The sequence below is a fragment of the Bactrocera neohumeralis genome, chromosome 4 (assembly GCF_024586455.1).
Source record: "Bactrocera neohumeralis isolate Rockhampton chromosome 4, APGP_CSIRO_Bneo_wtdbg2-racon-allhic-juicebox.fasta_v2, whole genome shotgun sequence".
NCBI lineage: Eukaryota > Metazoa > Arthropoda > Insecta > Diptera > Tephritidae > Bactrocera > Bactrocera neohumeralis.
Window position 1 is genome coordinate 2,803,884 of NC_065921.1, and position 19,926 is coordinate 2,823,809.

At 38.0% G+C, this 19,926-nt stretch overlaps 1 protein-coding gene across 4 annotated transcripts in view; it reads right to left on the minus strand.

Moving 5' to 3' along the window:
* LOC126756665 (serine/threonine-protein kinase N) overlaps window positions 1–19,926 on the minus strand; it is a 69,308-nt gene that overhangs the window by 43,161 nt on the left and 6,221 nt on the right. For 2 of the 4 annotated variants that reach the window (XM_050469897.1, XM_050469890.1), the window contains exons 1-3: window positions 13,049–13,854; window positions 7,682–7,916; window positions 6,573–6,797 (exon numbers count right to left, since the gene is read on the minus strand). The exons of 1 other annotated variant lie outside the window; for it this stretch is intronic. In XM_050469897.1, coding sequence (XP_050325854.1) covers window positions 6,573–6,641 — 69 coding nt within the window. In that variant the 5' untranslated portion in view covers window positions 6,642–6,797; window positions 7,682–7,916; window positions 13,049–13,854. Of the gene's footprint in view, window positions 1–6,572; window positions 6,798–7,681; window positions 7,917–13,048; window positions 13,855–19,926 lie in introns of those variants that run through there. One more of the 4 variants, XM_050469891.1, reaches the window with a different exon arrangement.

The following is a 19,926-nucleotide window of genomic DNA, read 5'->3' on the forward strand; positions in this document are numbered from 1 at the left end:
TAAAATTTTGCTCGGTTTTTAGTGTTTCAAATTAATACAACTGAGCTTTTGTGAATGAGTTCGAGAAGGAAACTTTGGGCTCATAACTCACTTCAAGTTATTGGAGTTTTTTTGCGCGAATATATGAGCTTCCATTTTCTTATGGGGAATCTTTGCGTTTGTGCCAGTGAACTGGGTGATAGTCGGAACACGAGGAAAACGCAAACCGACACAATCAGTGCAAAAAACCACCCACTTAGCAGGATACTTTCATAACCACACAGACAGCTTATATACAGTTGTGTTCATGAAAATAGTAGCGCAACGCATTCTTATATTTAAAGACGTTTTTAACACATACTGACTTGCCAAGTCAACAAGCGTGATTATTTTGGTAGAATCGACACTCGACACTCGACACTAATTCAAGGTGCTTTCGAAAGTAAACAGAACTTTTTGAATCTAGCGCCTATATATCAACTGGTGCGTTAGAATCTGCTATCTTTATCGATTGACAGTGAGAATTTCATGACATTTCTTCGATTGGAAGTGAAGTTATTGCGTTTTAAGTGTCAGTATACCGAAGTACCGAACATTTGGGTTTACGAAAGGTGTGTGCACGGTTTGTTCCGCACAAATTGACTGACGACCAAAAATTGCTCACAATCACAATCATCTTTCGACGCTTGTGACCGATGATTTGACTAAAAATCACATTTTAACCATTAACTTCTTCCTTTTCGGAAAAATACATTTGCCCATGAAAGGAAAGCGTTTTGCAGACGTAGAGGCCATTCAAAGGGCTTGCATCGGCATACTGGCGGCCATACCGGCCAACGAGCTAAAACACTCGTTCGACATGCTTTTGGACCGCGCAAAAAGCTGTATTGAAGCAGAAGGAGACTACTTTGAATGTTTGAAAAAACCATTTGTTCTGATTTTGTTTAAAGTCCTGTTAACTATTGAAACGAAAAAACCATATTGCTTTTGCCTACGCTGTCTTTTTATGACGCATTTTTGTAATTTCTACAAAAACAAGCTAATTAAGGGAACGATAAATCATAATGAAAAGATAGTTACGATAAGTAAGGAATTTAAAATTTTCTTGATAAAAATTTTATGCAATCCCAGTGATTTTTCTTTTTTCTTGGGAGCCGTGTGCTCAAATCCCTATACACGATTGTCAGGATCTAACAGACTCTTTGAATATACTATAAAAATAAAGGCTTTACAACAAATATTAGGCAATCGAAAACATTTACTAAAAGCATTTTAATAGTTAACTGAATATTTTTTTGTTTTTCCTTCAACAAGATAGGCAATACTATTTTCGCTAAAAGTAAAAAAATTCATATAGACATAATGAAAAATGAAATAGCTAAAAATTACTCTTCAATGTTGTTGCATTCGTGATTTGTATTATTAACTTGATTTTGTACTGTTTTGTAGTTAGAGCCCACCAGCACTATTATTTTCATGAACACAGCTGTAAATATACATATACATATATATGTTTATATAAATAAACACAATTCCGCCCAAATACGCTTTCTTGCTCTGGTCATCATCAGGCGTGCTTACTAGAGTGATTAAGGTTTGGCTAGTGGAAGCTATTGAATAAATGATTTTTTTATAGAAATTACACTAGTTCAGGATAAAAATTAGTTAGATAATCAATAAGCTCATTAGATGTTCAACGTATCAATGGATGCATAGAAACTTTTGGTAAGAATTTCGAACGGAGTAACTCTGTGAAAACGTAACAGAAATTTTGTACTAGTATTATAATTATTTTAAAAACATTTCCCGAAAAAAGCACACAGACTGTGTTCGGCATACATGACAAAATCTTTACCAACTGATTAACATTGACCCGGATTGGTCCATATAAACTGCGCGCGCATACGAATAAATAAAAAATAGCTTTCTAGATTGGTACAACCCTTTTTGTGTTCATGTTCGGAACTGTTTGTTTACGAAGCCTAAGGTTTGTGTGTCATTTTTTTATGGAGCAAGTTTGCTTGAAATTTTCTGTTCCAAACCAAATCTCGGCAGAAGAGTTTTTGGAGAATCTACTTTACCACGAACACAAGTATTTGAGCGGCACAAAGCATTCAGTGAAGGTCGTGAAAATTTGCCACATGCGAGTCCTCTATCTAACTCTATTAATGAGGATAACATCAAAAAGTTAAAGAAACAATACTTGAAAACCGTCAAGTTGGCGTCAGGGAGATAGCATAGGATCTCAACATCTCTTATTGATCGACTTAACATATTGGGACATCCTTGCCATAGGCTTATAACAAGACTATGGAAAATTCAATTAAGTTGGCATGCTTCTTACCACAGGAGCCTATTTTTGAGGTGATAAAAAATTGTATTAAAATACGTGAATATGCCAAATTGGAACTAAACTAAAACAAATCCCAGATTCAAAAGTTTGGGGCATCAATGATATTGTTTATTCCTGTGAAAGTACACTCGATGCCAATATGAATGGAACTCGATTTCGATTTTGCATGGCCACCACGGCCAGTTCATCAATCGTCGCTGGCTTGTGGGCATAGACCATAGACTTAACGTATGAACCACATATTGTCAAAGTCCATATCATCCCATTCGGGCCAAAAATATTCGGTTATCATTGAGTGGTAGCGTTTCCCATTCACAGTAACGTGCCGGTCTTGATCACCACGGAATAAGTACGGCCCAATGATGCAACCGGTCCATAAACCCCACCAAACCGTAATTTTTTTGAGATGCAATGGTGACTCATGGCGTACATGTGAATTGCTGCCTGATCAATAACGCATATTTTGCTTATTGACAAAGCCATTCAGGATCATTTTCAAGTTGTTGCTCGGTCCAATTCACGAACATACGATGATACTGGTGGTCAAGCGGCTTCAGTTCTTGCGTCAATTTGATCTTGTAAGATTGTAGATCAAGAGCTCTCCCCAAAATTCGCCACAACGATGTCACAGAGATGGCCGACGCCTGAGAACGACGGACACTTCTTTGTCTCACTGACACGGGAACATTTTGTACTCTGCCTGTGGATCAAAATTTTTCCACTAGACGCTCAACTGTTGATCTGAGAGAACGATTACGATAACCATAAATTGGGCTCGTTGTTGGATCGTATATCTTTCCATGATGAAATGACAAAGCTTAGTGAATAGAAATGCCAAAAGAGCGGAAAAATATGGCATCGTTTGCTGTCCGTATCGGTCTACTTTTGTAGCGTCCCTATTGAACAACCTGTTATATATTGAGGCCAACACAAGCTTCTTTAACGATTCTTCGTGTACCGATCTAAACACTCCCATCTTGGCACGGTAATTTGTCTACATTGGAGAATAATACTTTTGTATCACTCTGCACCACAGTAATGCACCTGCACACTTGCAAATTAAGCGAGTGCTTCAATTGGATGAAACACATAAGCATGTAATCTTCTAGTCTACAACTGCGTCTTAAGCAATCAATCAGCCAAGCTTTAAGAGACGAAACAAAAGAGTGTTTAACGTTGTAGTGAGAAATTTAATATTTACCCGTCGTGGTGCAATTGCCGCTGTCACAATTTAGGTTAATTTCGATGCACCAAAACAGATGAATGAAAACAAGAGGCACCAAGAAATATGAGCCGAGACGCCAAAACGACAGCAGTGCAGTCCGTGCTCTTATTAGAGAGGTAAATATGCTTACAAGTGAAAATTTGTTTGTAATGGCTGATGTAATGGGTTTACTCCGCGTATATACATATGTACATATGTTTGTGCGGAGGTACTTTAGTTTCAATTTGCCAACAATGAATGCACTTGACGATGTTTTGCACTGCACCCAATTGGAAGTTAACTTAGCAAAGCTAATTATTATTCAGTTCGTTTACAACAACATCAAAGTCGTAATGGAAATATATAGGAAATAGGAAATTATTAAAGAAATATAAGTTTGGGAAAATTAAATTAAAATGTGTGAATCCACATAGTCGGACGTTCACATTGGGTATTTCTGTGACTGTGTGTATATATGTATGTACATATGTATAATGACATTACGAAATGGCAAGTGACTAATTTAATCAAAGTTTGACATATCATTTACTTCTGAGAATATGCTATTATATATTTTTCCTGAAATCATCAGAGAGATCTCCCATAAACGAAATAATTATAATCATTATTCGCCCAACTTAAAGCCCGCACACACACAGAATCGTAATTATCATAGAAGAAAGGCAAAAGCAAAAACGATAAGTAAAGTTATGAACGAAATTGCCGTAGCTCGATTATTGCATGCAACAATAGTTGAAAATGCTGCGAAATTACATATGGCACTTTCTTATATGTATGCGCTCTTTCATAGGTACTTATAATAGGGTAACCCTTAATGCTCTTCGCAAAACATGAGCCAAAATTCGACGTAATAAAAAATATTTTTTTGATGGAATGTTAATTGCATATTTTTGAGCGTATTCCAATTTTCAATTTTTTTACAAATCTCAATTGTGTCTACAAATAAGTACAACCCTAATACCAAAGCATTCACATATTTACACATTGTAAACTAGAGATGTTGGCGCAGTGCTTCTAAGCTCCCCGATGGGGCTGCCGTCACTTTTATAGCTTCCACTGTTTACCATCCGCATTACATGACTCAAACACTCTGTATATACATACATACAAACATACAAGTATGTACATTTATGGGGTACATGAATGCAGCTTTGTATTGCCCTCTATCAGCTTTTGGAGGAAGTGTTGTGATAAATTCCCACTCATGCGCAGACACTTATTCAAATGCGATGATGACACACACACACACGCACACACAAAAGCGTGCCTGAATGCAGTGCGCGCTTTTCCTCAACACTTATGTATGTGTGTACATGCATTCAAGTAATTTTTTCATCATTTTACTTGTTACTTTCGTATTAATTTTTCCACAATTGCTTATTCCAGAAGTTAAGACTTTTTTGAAGCGAAATGTTGATTAAACACGTGTCTGGAAATGTGAATAGGTATGTATGAATTTGTGCATATGCGTTAGGGTGGTTCATTTTTTCATTGGCGTTACAAATAACTGACGTTTACACCTACACTTGGGGCTTCACTGAGCTTCAGCTCCAATTAGTGGTGCCTACGTGCATATGTAAATGTATGCGTACAACGGTATAAACATTTTCAAATGACAATGATTCGTTACATTTATTCATTTAAAATTTAAAGATTACATACAATCTCACAATGTAATTGGTAGCACTGGAGATATTCGACTGCAACGACATCTATTGACAAAATACGAAAAGACTTTTTCGACCACCCAATATATGGTAATAGTACATATAGAAATATTTCTGTCCAAACTTTTTAAAGTGTAAAACATTTTTCATGTTCGCAATGAAACGACAGCAATAAAAAGAAATATTGTTTTTGATTTCACTTTTTACGATGGGTAACACGAAAAAAAACATTTACGGATGTGGCAATCCACAATGCAACATATGTCTGGACACATGTTTTTGTACACGGTTGCAATAACAGCTGCGGCACATTATTACGTGTGACCGTTATTATTATTGCACAATTTGGCCTACGAAAAAAACATAATTAAACCAAACAGGTTTCCTATTAATTTTATGACAGAAAAAGGTCGGTATCTAAAGAAAGAGGTGCTGTTCCAAGTGTGAATGCTCACTATACGACTTACTAATTGCGCTTAGAATAACCGGAAATTATCAAAAAACTTCAAAATTATTCAAACTAAATGATATCGTTGTTGTTATAACGGGTACCTAGTCCCCATTGGGATGTCGTCGACGTCATCTAATGGAAGGCCCCAGAAACGTGCCGTTTCAGGGTTGGTGGGGCAAGCAAAGAGGTGGCCAGTGTCATGCGGAGACTTATTGCACGCAGGACATATGTCGGGGTCAATTCTAGATAAGTAGAAGTTTAACCTGCTACAGTATCCAGAACGAAGCTGTGCAAGGATCACTCTCGTTGCTTGTGGCAACTCGAGCTCGAGTTTTGTCAAACTTAATGATCCCACGTCGCGGTTCATCGCCTATATTATGCATTGCGAAAGCTGTCCATTGACGACATCGGACCCTCGAGCATATTCGTACCATGAATAAGATTCCACATAGAATCTGTCAACAGTTTGGAAGGAAACTAAAACACATAACCCAAATACGGAGACCTTGGCCAAGAATATCGAAACTAAGGGACAATCAAACAATACCTTCCTTTCATAGTGCCGTATTGTCACTTTATCTTAATTCAGTATTGCCTGACATTTCAAAATGAAAGGGCTTTACTCTGAATTTTCCATTTTTCAGCTAAGTATTTTGATCGCGAAGTTCCAATAAGATCTCAAATCATTCAATCCTCATTCGCATTTTCACAAATCTTACACTCATCCGGTATTAGATTAGGATTATATTGGTGCCTCACAAAGAATTGTTCCATAAAAATGTGTGAGAAAGCAAAAATTTGAGCAACTTTCGAAAAGGCTGTAATAAATGATTTTGATATATTCATACACATACGAAATAACCTAAAAATAGTAGTAGTACTAATATCGGTACGTACGTGTATATATCCTCTGATGCGCGTTCGTAAATCCTTTAAAAAAACCATATTCATTGTAATGGACGTCATAATTCAAACTTAATCACAGCAATTGGTATTGTAAAAATTATTTTTAGCTTTAAACGTAATAAACACAGCACTTTGAACATAATTGTATGGTTTAACTATAGCTTTTCGGGATTTTTTTAAATTTTTAGTTTTGGTTAGTAAATTGTTTTATATTTTCTAAACCGAATAAAAAAATATTTAAATGAAAAAATTATTTGACTTGATTTTACAGCACAGATAGTAATTTTCTTGTTTGTGCGTAAATTGTATACACTGACCACTTGACGTTTTTCAACGTCTTCCGCAACGCGAATTTTCGCCAATCGCAAGTGTTGCTGTCGCCTCAATTGACAAACTGTACAGTAACGTACGTGCTAAGAGGTAAAACTACTACAAATGACGTATTTGAACACTTCATTATTTTGATTTGACCATAAAGTTGTAATAAGAATTGTCCAAAGCAAATACTAAACGGCAAATTACGCGCAACAATGATTCCGCCAGCTTCGAAAAAATACACAAAACGAAGTGTGAAAACGCTTACGAAGCGCAAATTGTAATAATGGCGTGGGCAGACGCCCAAAATAATACTCGAATGTACTGAAATATTGAAATTCGGTGGCGAAAGTACGAACAACATATTGAAAGAAAAAACAAAAAAAGAAAACAAAAATATTGAGAAAAACCCAATTGACAAATTTAAAAGCGCAGAAAAGGCGAAATTAAGGAAAATAAAAAGAAAACAAATTTATTGACGTTCGTAAAGTGTCGATTTGGTAGGAAACATTTTCGGGCGACATTGAGTCTTAAAGCTATACGCGTACTTCGCGGACAAATTGGCGAATTCACCAGCCAAAAAGAAGAAAACAAATAAAAATAATAACACAAAAAAAAGACATTGGAAAGGCGAACATGTGGACGTGATTAAAATAGAAAAATTATAATAAAAATCAAACGCGACAAATATCGAGCGCATTGAAAACTACACACCTAAAAATGTCTATAATTTTTGTCATATTAAAAATAAGATTTTCTTTCTACAAATGGAGTCTAATACTAACACATATATAAAGGCAAGCCACAAAAGTGCGGAAAGAAACCATGCAACTCATTACACTCTCGAAGGATTATTCGGCTGAGAACCATAGTTGGTCCCAATGCATAGATCGCATGCACTTTTTAACTTTCATTTTATTTATTTTATTATTTTTCCATGGTTTTAAAAAACAGAAGCTTGTTAGTACACAGAAGACCATTGGCACATTTTTCATCTCTTGAGAACACCAAAATACAAACCTGAAAGAAAACAGAAAAATTGTATTTTTAGTACGCAAATAAAAATTATTATTAAGTTAAATTTCAAAGATAAAAAACAAGAAAAAACTTTAATTTTGGCATCTATCATACCATTCAAATTTGCATTTCTTATAACGGAAAGTACCAGATAAGAGAGGGCGGTGCTACTTTTTTTTGTTTTGTTGGTACACTCTTCATATGAACGTATGTGAAGTTTCATTTCGATCTGTCAATTCATTCTTTGTTTACAAGCCATTTAGCGTTGCCCTGTCACAGTATTTTTTTACAATGGAAAAAATTTAATATCGTGCAGTGAAATAATTCTTATTTTTGAAAAGTGTAGTACCAAAAGAAATTCACGAATTAATGTTAAAAGTGTTTAATAATTGTTCTCTCACAATTAGAACAGTAGAAAAATGGGTTTCTGAATTTAAACGTGGTCGTACAAGCCTTGAAAAAATCATAACCCAAATACAGGATATAGTTTTGGAAGATCGTCGATTGACTGAGAGAGATTTAGTATTTTAAGTGAAATTTTGGGTTTTAGAAAGCTCTATGCACAATGGGTGCCGCATTCGTTAACAATGGAACAAAAACAAATTCGAATGCGACTTTCTCATCAACATTTGCAGCGTTTTAAAAAGGATAAAGTGGATTTTGTGCGTCGATTCATTACTATGGATGAGACTTGGGTCTATCACCATGATCCTGAATCAAAACAAGAGGCTAAAAAGTGGTGTGAACTTGGTTGTTCGGCTTCGAAACGAGTTCGTGTTCGGAAATCAGTCAAGAAGGTTATGGGATCTTTTTGGGATGCGAGAGGAATTTTGATTGTGGATTACTTGCAAACTGGCCAAACAATTAATTTTGAATATTATTGCAACCTTTTGGACCAGTTGAAGTAAAAAATTCTTGTAAAATGACCCGGTTTGCTGAAGAAAAAAATCCTTTTTCATCAGGACAATGCACCGTGTCACAAGAGCATTTTGACAATGGCTAAAATCCATGAATTTAAGTTCGAATTGTTGAAGCAGCCACTGTATTAACCAGATTTGGCCCCTAGCGACTTCCAGAATTCAAAAAATGTATGCGTGGCAAACGCTTTTCATCAAATGAAGAGGTCATAACGGCTGTTGGAGAGTATTTTGCAGACCTTCCGGGTTCTCACTTCAGGGATGGGATCCACAGATTGGAGGATCGTTGGAGCAAGTGTATAAATGTTCAGCGAGATTATATTGAATAATAAAGGATGTTTTGAATCATAAAATTGTGTTTTTTTATCAAACGACAAAACTTATTGAATAACCTGGTATATAAAAAGATTATTATATTGGTTTTGAGCGGTCAGTTTGTTTTGCAGATGTAAGCCATAGTTGCTCGATCTGAACAATTTATTCGGAAATTGTACCGTTGACTTGGGCAATAATCCATCGCAAGTTTTGCGAAGATAGATAGTCAAATAAAGAAGTTTCCATACAAAGATTTGGTTTTGATCGGTCCGCTTGTGGGGAAGCTATATTCTGTGGTGCTCCAATATCGGCGGTACCAACAAACGAGCAGCTTTTGGGGAATAAAAGGACTGACGACAATAATTTGATACCTATTTACTAACGGTTTGTGCATAGTTTTCTATTTCAAGTTAAGTTTTAATCGAAGTATCTACATTTGTTTCAGGTATGTAAGTAGGAAAAATGTTTCTTTGTTTCCCAAGCGAACATTTTGGCGGATTTTACATTGTGCTACAATAAAGCTTCCTCTTCTTACTTTGTTTGTTATAGTTTACTTAGCGAAATGAAATCAAACTGAAAATACAAAACAAGAATTACAAAGAAAAATATCACAAGAACTCTTGGCTTTCACTCATATTTTTATGGAATTGTCTGTAGTCCAATTCAAGCGAAGGGTTTAAAATTTTATAATCTCGAAAGTGCCACAAAATTTCCCAACAACAAATAAAAAACGATAAAAGTCGCCTCAAACTATTAACAGCAACCTGTCCGCACTAACTCTAACCGTAACAGTGAGTTAGTAGAGAACGTTAACGTAACGGTAACAGTATACAAGTAATCATATAATGTTGCATAAATTAAGTTTTTGTTTACTGACTTCACGTGGTTGTTGCTGTTGTTTTTTCTTTTTATTCGTATCTTTCACCGGCTGTGGGTTGTGTTGCAACGTTTATATGAGACGAGCACTGGTTTTTTGAGACGCCTGAAGCGTTTGATGAGCATTGTTACATGTGATGGGATCTTTTTAGAGGAGAATAGGTAAGCAGAGTAGAATGTTGGTCAATATGGATGGGAAAATGTTACCCAACGCTAATGCACTCGCATACTCGTAATTCAGTTGTTTCAAGCGAAACAGTAGAGCTGGGGTACATACATAAGTTTTGTAGATGTCTGCTGATAAGTTAACGTGTTTTTTTGTGATAACCGAGCGATTCGTTCTCAACTAATATCGACTTTGTCGACGAAATAATAGCATTGCAATTCTTATGAGAATTAATGAAAATCTGGGAAGCAGTTACGCTAGAGCCTCTTCAATTTCTACTTTCAATGTCAGTCATAACATGATTTGATATAATTGCAATTACCATTGTTTTGTCAAAATAAACCAAGTACTGAAAGTACTGACAAGAAGAGCACCAATTAACTGGGTGCGAATAGGGTATAGCTCAGGACTAATTTGATGAGTAATGCTCGAAAAGATGTGGAGACTAACAGAAGGTTTCGAGACCGGAGCATACCCTAATAGAACCTCCAGAGGTTATCTAGTAACCGATGCCTAGAGCATACTAAAATTATGGAGGGAACATTTCTCCAAACTGTTGAATGGCAGTGAAAGCATAACGCCTGGAGAAGGCGAACCCGATTCGATGACGATGGACCAGACGTTCTATTGCCCGACAATGAAGAAGTTCGAATAGCAATTACCTGTTTGAAGAACAACAAAGCGGCGGGGGACGATGGATTGGCGGCCGAGTTTTTCAAACACGACGCGAAGAACTGATGAGTAGCATGCATGACCTTCTTCATAAAATATGGTCGGACGAAAGCATGCCCAACGATTGAAATTTAAGTGTGCTATGCCCAATCCATAAAAAAGGAGACCCCACAATCTGCGCCAACTACCGTGGATAAGCCTCCTTAACATCGCGTATTAGGTTCTATGGAGCGTATTGTGTAAATTAAAGCACACCGTCAATAAACTGATTGGACCTTATCATGTCGGAATATACGGCGTTGAAAACTGACGTGGCAAATCAACAACTGACGTTGATGGTTCAGCGCATGGTGAAAAAACTGCGCCAAATCTTGGAAAAGACTAGTGAAAGAGAACCAACACTCACCACCTCCGTCGATTTCAAAGCTGCCTTTGGCAGCACGAAAAGCAGCTGCCTTTATGCCGCGATGTCGGAATTTGGTATCCCCGCAAAAAATACGGCTGTGTAAACTGACATTCAGCAACACTAAAAGCTCCGTCAGGATCGGGAAGGACCTCTCCAAGCCGTTCGATACCAAACGAGGGTTCAGACAAGGCGACTCTCTTTCGTGTGACTTCTTCAACCTTCTTCTGGAGAAAATAATTCGAGCTGCAGAACTAAACCGAGAAGGTACAATCTTCTATAAGAGTGTACAGCTGCTGGCGTATGCTGATGATAATGACATCATAACAACCGCGCCGTTAGTTCTGCTTTCTTCAGAACGGATAAGGCAGCGAAGCAAATGGGTCTGGTGGTGAACGAGGACAAGACGAAATATATCCTGTCATCAAACAAACAGTCTTCGCACTCGCGACTAGACACCCACGACACTGTTGATAGTCATGACTTCAAAGTTGGATATTATTTCGTCTATCTTGGAACCAGCATCAACACCAACAACAACAAAAACAAAACTCTATAAGTCACTCATTATTCCCGTCCTGCTATACAGTGCAGAGGCACCGACGATGACAACATCTGATGAGTCGACATTGCGAGTTTTCGAGATAAAAGTTCAGCAAAGGATTTATGGTCCTTTGCGTGTTGGCCACGGCGAATATCACATTCGATGGAACGATGAGCTGTATGAGATATACGACGACATTGACATAGTTCAGCGAATTAAAAGACAGTGGCTACGCTGTCTGGGTCATGTCATCCGAATGGACGAAAGCACTCCAGTTCTGAAAGTACTTGTATTCGACGCAGTACTCGCCAGGGGAAACAGAGGAAGAGGAAGACCTCCACTCCGTTGGAAGGACCAGGTGGAGAAGGGCCTGGCTTTGCTTGGAATCTCCAATTGGCACCACCTTGCGAAAGCAAAAAACGACTAGCGCGCTGTTGTTAACTCGGCTATAATCGCGTAAGCGGTTTCTACGCCAGTAAAAATGAAGAAGATGAAAATGTTACCGCCACAGTTACCGAACCAAAACCCTTCGTTATTATGATTTCCCAATATACTCATGTTGTTGTAGCGGCAGAAAGAATTTCTAAGATAATTTCGAGGAATGGTGCCAAGTTGATAGTATTTGGGCGGATAAAAATCCGTTCCGGTTACTTAGACCCGACTGTTGTGGGAATGGAGATTCCAACATACTCGTAATACCTGGATATTCGGATAACAGCAACCATCAACCAACCAGCAATAAAAATCTTTCTTGGCTTTCTCCAGCACACATACATACATAGTACATACATATATTTAAATGTAGGTGCATATGTCATGGAAATGTGTGACAAGCGAAGTTATTTGAGTGCAAGAGGTGTTATCTATCAAGCGCAAGCCAAAGCGCGGTGAAAAGTGCAAGCGACGATCTAAATATTCCGAGAATGTGCCCAATTCCACTGCGCTAGTTGTTGTTGGCATGTCGTATGTAATACGCATGTACATGCGCGTGTATGTTAGTGTGCACCCATTGCCTACTTGCGATGAGCTTATTTTGCACGTTGGCATGCAAGGTGTCCGAATCGGCAGAGAATAAATTTAAAACCAAAACATGTCTACACAAACACTACACACACACACAAGTACACGTGAATTGATTACTCGTAAATATTTGGCAGTACAAAGCAATAAACTAGCAATAAAGCCGAAAAGGAGGCGAAAACGATGTGTGTGCATTTTGCTTAATCTATTAATGGCGCTTACTTTTTATCTTTTTCGCTGCGGCCGCGAACGAGTTTTTCATCACTATCGCACAACGCTTAATAAAGCGAAACTTTTCTTCAAAATGGACGCGTTGCACTAGTCGAAAATATTATGAACACGATTCGGCTCAATCGCGAAATTGCACGCGTGGGCGTATGAACACCCGGCTGCCGCTGTAGCGGCGCGTAGACGCGTTCTGTGACAACAGTTGACCATGAACTTTGCGCATTTTTATTTCCCGATAGGAGCTCGCGTTCGGCGCTCTCCGAATCAAATGCATTTTCGTACTTTTCATTGCTTCACAAGTGACACACTTCACCGTGGGCCGTAATACGGAATGCACGCAGCACTTGCGTTTGTATGGGTGTGGACGCATGCATGTAGTTGTAAGTGTGTTCGCGTTGATTTTTAAGGTATTCTACTAAGAGTTTACGACCGTACGGCGCTATGCGTCATCAGGAGCGCTTCAGGAGGCGATCAAACACACGCACGCACACGGATTCTCACGTAGAAAGACAACAACGATTATCATAACAACAACAACACCAACACGTATGCATGTGTGTCACTTTGGTGAATAATTTCTTGCAGATAGCAGCAACACCACCAAATAATAAAGCTAAATAGTAGACACAACTTTCACGACGACGAAGATGACGGCAACAACAACTGCGCTCGCACTACAAATATTAACCGCAAAGCGAGCGTCCAGCCGATATGTGGCTGCAATGTTTCAAGATTTCGTACCGATTGAAGGCCCAATATGTACGCTACAAGTACCGCCAACCGACGACCGGCTTCGAACGCTTCACGAGGCCAACTAAATTCCAAGTCAACAACAAAAAGTCTGAGTAATGCTAACAGTCACACAATCGTGCTCGCGTGTACCTCCAAGCAGAGTTTACCACAGCACACCAGTGGACAAACGCTTACCTCGTACACATATCTCCAGCGGAAGAATGAAAATACCAACAAAGACAAAGACAAAGCAGACATTGTGAAACGAGGAAAGCAAGAAAGAGCAGTGAAAACTAGCAAACAGCCAAAAACAACAAATTTAGACTCTGAGCACGTCTTCCAGCCAAGCTGAGATACAAGCGCACGAGAAACAATAGTGCCGTCACTCAGGCAGAGAAGAGCTCCAAAGCAAGACGTGCACTGTTTCGGTATGCCAGAGGAGTACGAGAGCAAATAACAAAGTTAAAGGTATTTTATGTATGCAGACGCTCGCAAGTGTCTTAAGCCACAATGTGATAAGCCATTGTTTTTGTGGTAGCCCTTACGCTGCTGCATTAAGGGATATTTATAGATAAAGAAAGACGGCATGATTGCGGTAGAGAAGTGAATGGGTTTATATTTAAAGGCATCGGAATTTTGAGTGCCGCATTAAAATAAAAACGATTCTAAAGTGGAATGTCATATTTTAAGAGCCTGCTTAAATAAGGACTAAAAAATAAAATTTGTTATATTTTTTTTGAGGTTTGCACAGGTCTTACAAATAGGTACTATATGTTGAAAACTCGAAAAATTGGTAGTTTTAATAGTACTCTCGACAGAAAATCTCTTTGGTTCCACTTTCAGTAAAGTTCGGGAGCAATAATCTTGCTTTGGCAAACAGAGTTCTTTCAAAAATCTTTCTTAAAATACTGCATTCCAATGGGATAAAATAAAGACGTCATGAAAATTCAGAACTTCCTGGTGAGGACGTTACGGTTTCTTTTCTTAAGCTCTCACCGTTGCCGTGACAAACAACATTATTATAAACGGCACATTTAAGATGACATAGAGTATTAATATTAATTTTTCTTTTTTATTTCTGTTACAAAATAGCCGCATTATTTAACCCACCAATAATAATATTAACTCTTAGCACCTGCAACTACGTCGGCGATACGCTCTAAGCTTTCAGAATTTAGTGACATGAAGTTTTATTGCCGGTTTATTGTACTTTCACAGCGCTCTCAAAGAATTTCTTCAGAATGCTGATGAAACTGCGGACGCGTGCCACAAGAGAAGTAATGATTGCATGGCGTTGCATTCCGATGGGTCAAAAGAGCCTACACTTGAGACATACCCAGTAGAGATATGTAGCTACGCCAAGTAAAAGTAAAGCCTGCGAATACAGTGACAGTAAAGTTTTCAAGTAATAAAGCGAAAGTTGAGAACAAATTGGATGTGGAATTTAATGCTTTGCCCTAACGGAAAAAAATTATAATTTCTGTATTGCGGATGCATACCCCCAGCAATACTTCATTAGGGATAATCCCAAACTATTTTAGAGAACCCAAAAATTTTGTAATTTTATAAGTTATTCTAACACCTACGACCGAGAGCTATGTATGTCGCCTCTACATGATCTGATGAACAAATAATGGATCGCGAAACCATTATTAATTTATGAAAACCTCAATATTCCACCAGGGTTACACGAGGTAGATGATGTGTAAGTGCTTTTATTATTATTTTTTATTGTTACAGTTGTATTTGTTAATATTTTTTATCATAGTTGTAGTTTGTCATACCGCAAGTAATTCTCGGAAAACAACCGCTAGTTGGTACCACTGTATACGTACGTGTGTGTGTGTGGGCATGGAGGCCCACTGGAGCCTCTACTGCAGCCAGAGTGCCACTAAGCTTCCATGTATCTTGGTGTGTGTGTGTGTGTGTTTGAGTGTTCGCTGCACAAAGCCACGAACGAGTTATTGTACGAGCATAAACTTTAATCATTCATCACGCGACTGAATGGTTAATTCTACGCTGTTGTTATTGTTGTTGTAATGTTGCAGTTGCATTTTCCATGCTCAAACAGCAGAACACACATCGGTTCAAAGTGATACAGCAAATGTACAAGTATGTACATACATTTTATTTGTCTACTTGTGGATATGCCAATTAAAAGAGCTCATAGAAATTTATAAAGATGTCATAAACGATGATATTCACGACCCACATAAATATCAGCTTGTTTTCGTTTTTCTACCTCCCTTTTCCTCAGCAGAAACTGTCAGCGCAATTAAAATAAACCACTTGGATAACTTCCAAATTAATAAACGCTTCGTGGAAAACGCCACGAACTACAAATTTGGATATTATTGGAACTTTGTATTAATAGATACGGATGTCACTAGCATATATCTTCGGATATCATTCATAGAATGGAACAGTTTCGTATATAAACACGAGATTACATTAGGTAAAAAATTCATATTTCCGAAGCTATTCCACGGTTCAACTTCAAAATTTCGGGAAATATTGGGTAGTCGAAAAAATCTTTTCGTATTTTCTCAATAGCTGTCGTTGCAGTCGTATATCTCCAGTGCTATCAATCACATTGTGTGATACCATATAGTGTTGGAAGAGTGAGATTTTAAGCTTCATTTAAATTCGGGGAAGTTGAAAAAAAGTTACACGGAAAAATGACGAAAAGTGGTCGGCCAAAATGGTACCTACATATTTGGTATTTGGAAATACGAAAAGACTACACTACATTTGTTTACACTTTTACATAAAAAGCCTCTCGCATACCTAAATGTAAACTTAAGCTCTCCTAAAGAACGTACTTACTCTGTTCTATAACCGCCTGAGAGCAGGAATGCCAGTAACTGACCAACATTTTTTCACCAACCGATAAAATGTACAAAAATGAAAAAAGCCCTCTAAGCCGATTTAGAACTGTACCGCCATTCCGCCGTTTGACAGGCGTTTTTACTTTCATTTGAATTGTGTAAAAAATTCGAAAACGAAATATAGAAGCTTCGAGCTTCACTTCGCACACCTCAGTGTATGTGCTTGTTGCAACGGGTGCAATAACTTAGGAGGGCAGCGCACCATACTATTAATTCTACCCTCATTAGCGTAAAGCCTGCGAGAAGCCATATGTGGTTTGACTTGTAGGTGATGACAGCAGGCAATTCTTCGCTAATCGACATGTGTGGGGGAAAAGGCGGGCAGCCAGAAGGTGGAAGCAATGTTGCCAATGCACCACTAAGCCGGTCTGAATGAGGTTAATCATGGCAGTTCAGGGGGAGTTCCTTCAACTCTTGTGGCGCACACAAATGAATTATTTGTTTTTTAGAGAAAATTTCGCAAGTAAAAGTGAAAGAGCCGCCTATGCGGCTAATTGAGAATTTTAATGAAAAGAAATGCAACAAAAATCATTTAAGCCAAACACACACTATTACATACTTGCATACACATGTAATTGCATAAACATTTAAGCGCGTGTTTTTTGCTCATATTTCTTTATGCTGTGGAAATTAAAAAAAAAAATAGCAAAATTTATGAAATGCTGCCGCAGCAGACCAAAGAAATCAAGCTTCATGCAAAATTAATTACACTCATGGCGGTTTTTAAAGAGACAAGCCAAAAGAAAAACACTTACAACACCAACGCGCAGTTGCAATTCGAGTGACAAGCGCCATTTTATTTTATTATACCCAACGGCAACGTCTTTTCTGGGGATTCTCCAATTGATTTAAAAGCGCCAAGGCGTCTGTGTGTCAGTGTAATGTAGTGTACGCAAAAAAAAAAACTGCATAGAATATCCCAGAGGACATCCTTGGAGAGTGCTTCTCCAAGACTTATGATCAAACAGGTGACTATAGCACCTTTTGACCTATAATTAATTAATATACGGGTAATTTCGGTCGAATTTTTTCAAGTTAATTTATGCGCCATAGGCCTAATCAAATTCATAGAGGGTACAATAAACTGATGTTTTTCAAAAACCGTCCTTATAGTCCCATTTGTGTCAAATTCGACGTTATAACGATAGATGGCGCGATGGTCGAGCCATTGTCGCCGCAAGTCATATACCATACCTTCAGTAAGCTCAACACTGCAAACCGAATTTTGTCGTTTCGATAAGAATTTTTGATTAGTCATATCATACCGAAGAACTGAAAATATAAGGTAAAACCCCGAACTTGTAACTCCTAAACACAAATCACGACACCACAGAATATCCCGAAGAAATATGGCAATATTTTTTTGTTGAACAAAAATTACGAGCGCCCGCGTACTTTTGCTTCCTTACCTTTTTCGCAAAGAAATGAAATAAGTCTGAATTGAGAAAAAGTTGCGGTTGAAAGCAATTAAAGTATATTCATATTGTAGCAATGTACTTAATTGAAATGAAAATGATTATGCGATGCGATGCGATGATAAGAGGCAGTCATTATTACAATGGCTGCGATGTGACAGAGCTTGCAATAAAAATGTCCAATAACTGCAAAACGCGAATACCTGTAGCTTCGGCAGCAGGCGAATGTCACCAACTGAAATTTTACGATATTTTCTCATATACATACATACATATGTACATACATCAATATGCATGTATGTTTGTACGAATGTAGCTTCCATGAGCAGCCGACTGACACGGCACGAAGATAAGATATGAATGCAGAAAATGAAAACGAAAAACAAAATTAATTTAAAAATGCAAAAGAAAATCTTACAAAAGAGGAAACTTATTATTATTATTATTATTTTCAAATAGAAAATTTTCATTCATGTAATCGGCATCATATTGAGCAAAATAACTCGGATGCAAAGACAGTTTTCAAGATCTCTATGTAGGGCTTCATCGCTGAGACAGAATAAACTGGAACCGGCTTCAAAAAAGCTTCTAATTCATTTACTGCCAAAATATTTTATTTTATCTAAGACATTAGAGAGCATTCCGAAAGTAGAGCTGGGCTAGTTTAAAGGTTTTTCTACTGAGTGTTGCTGGTTCCACCAGACCAAACCAGCAGAGCTTGTGAATAAGTTTAAAAGTGTTTAGCTATGAGGGGCATGAGGGACTATGAGGGACCAGTTTATAGATAGTAATAGCTTAAGAATCAGGATTAGAAAACAGAAGTTCGTAATATTACTTACTTTGTTCAGTTCTTAAGTATGATATGAGTAATCAAAGAGAGATTGGGAAAGCTTTGAAAATACCCAAATCATGGTAGATCTTGTTGTTGCTGTTGTTACAGAGGCAGAAAACATTCATGAAGAAATTCGGGGGAATTTTGACGGATTCGTTCTGGTTACGTATGTAGATCCGACTGTCACATTATAGGTGGTGAGTCTTATTCTCATTATCGGCATGTTAATTCCGACCGGCCGGAGAATTTCGACGACTGCGTGTTTTTAACATCTGGGACATCAAATATTGGTCCAGAATTATTCAATTGTAGTTGTTATTCTAACGGGTACCCAGTTCCCGTTAGGATGGTAAGGGTTAGCCAAGTTGTCGTCAACGTCATCTTACGGAAGGCCCAAGAAACGTGCTAAGATTTCTGCTAAAGCATCCTAGCAGGAACAGCCTGGAGAGGAGTGCATTAAACTCCTTAACTGGAAGCATACGGGCCTCACTATGTAGGTGTTCGATAGGAGTGCAGTGTTCTGAAAAGTCTGAAGCTTCTTTATCTGCGTTCCACTGCATCAAGGCTACCATATTGGTGCGGCGTAGTTGAGGACCGGGCGGCCGATTGCCATGTAAGTTGCCAACAACGTTTCTTTGTCCTTTCCTTATGTGCTGCCATCGAGCGACTTGAGAATTTTGTTGCGCCTTTGTACTTTGGCGATAATCGCGGTCGTATGAGGAGTGAATGAGCATAGACTATCAAAAGTTAAAATCTTAGGATTATTGACAGTCGGAATCTTGACGCCATCGACTGCAATATTGAGGTCAAGTGGAGTACAGACTTGTCCAGTTTGTAAATATGGTCGCTGTGGATTTGGTGGAGGAGAGTGTAGGATTCCGTGCAGAGAAGAAGCAATAAAGGTCGGAGACATAACCATTTACCTTTGAACACATGTCATCGAATCAGAGTTATTCAGTTGTGGTCTGTGCTAAAAAATATCTTGAATAGTCAGTCAATTGGCTA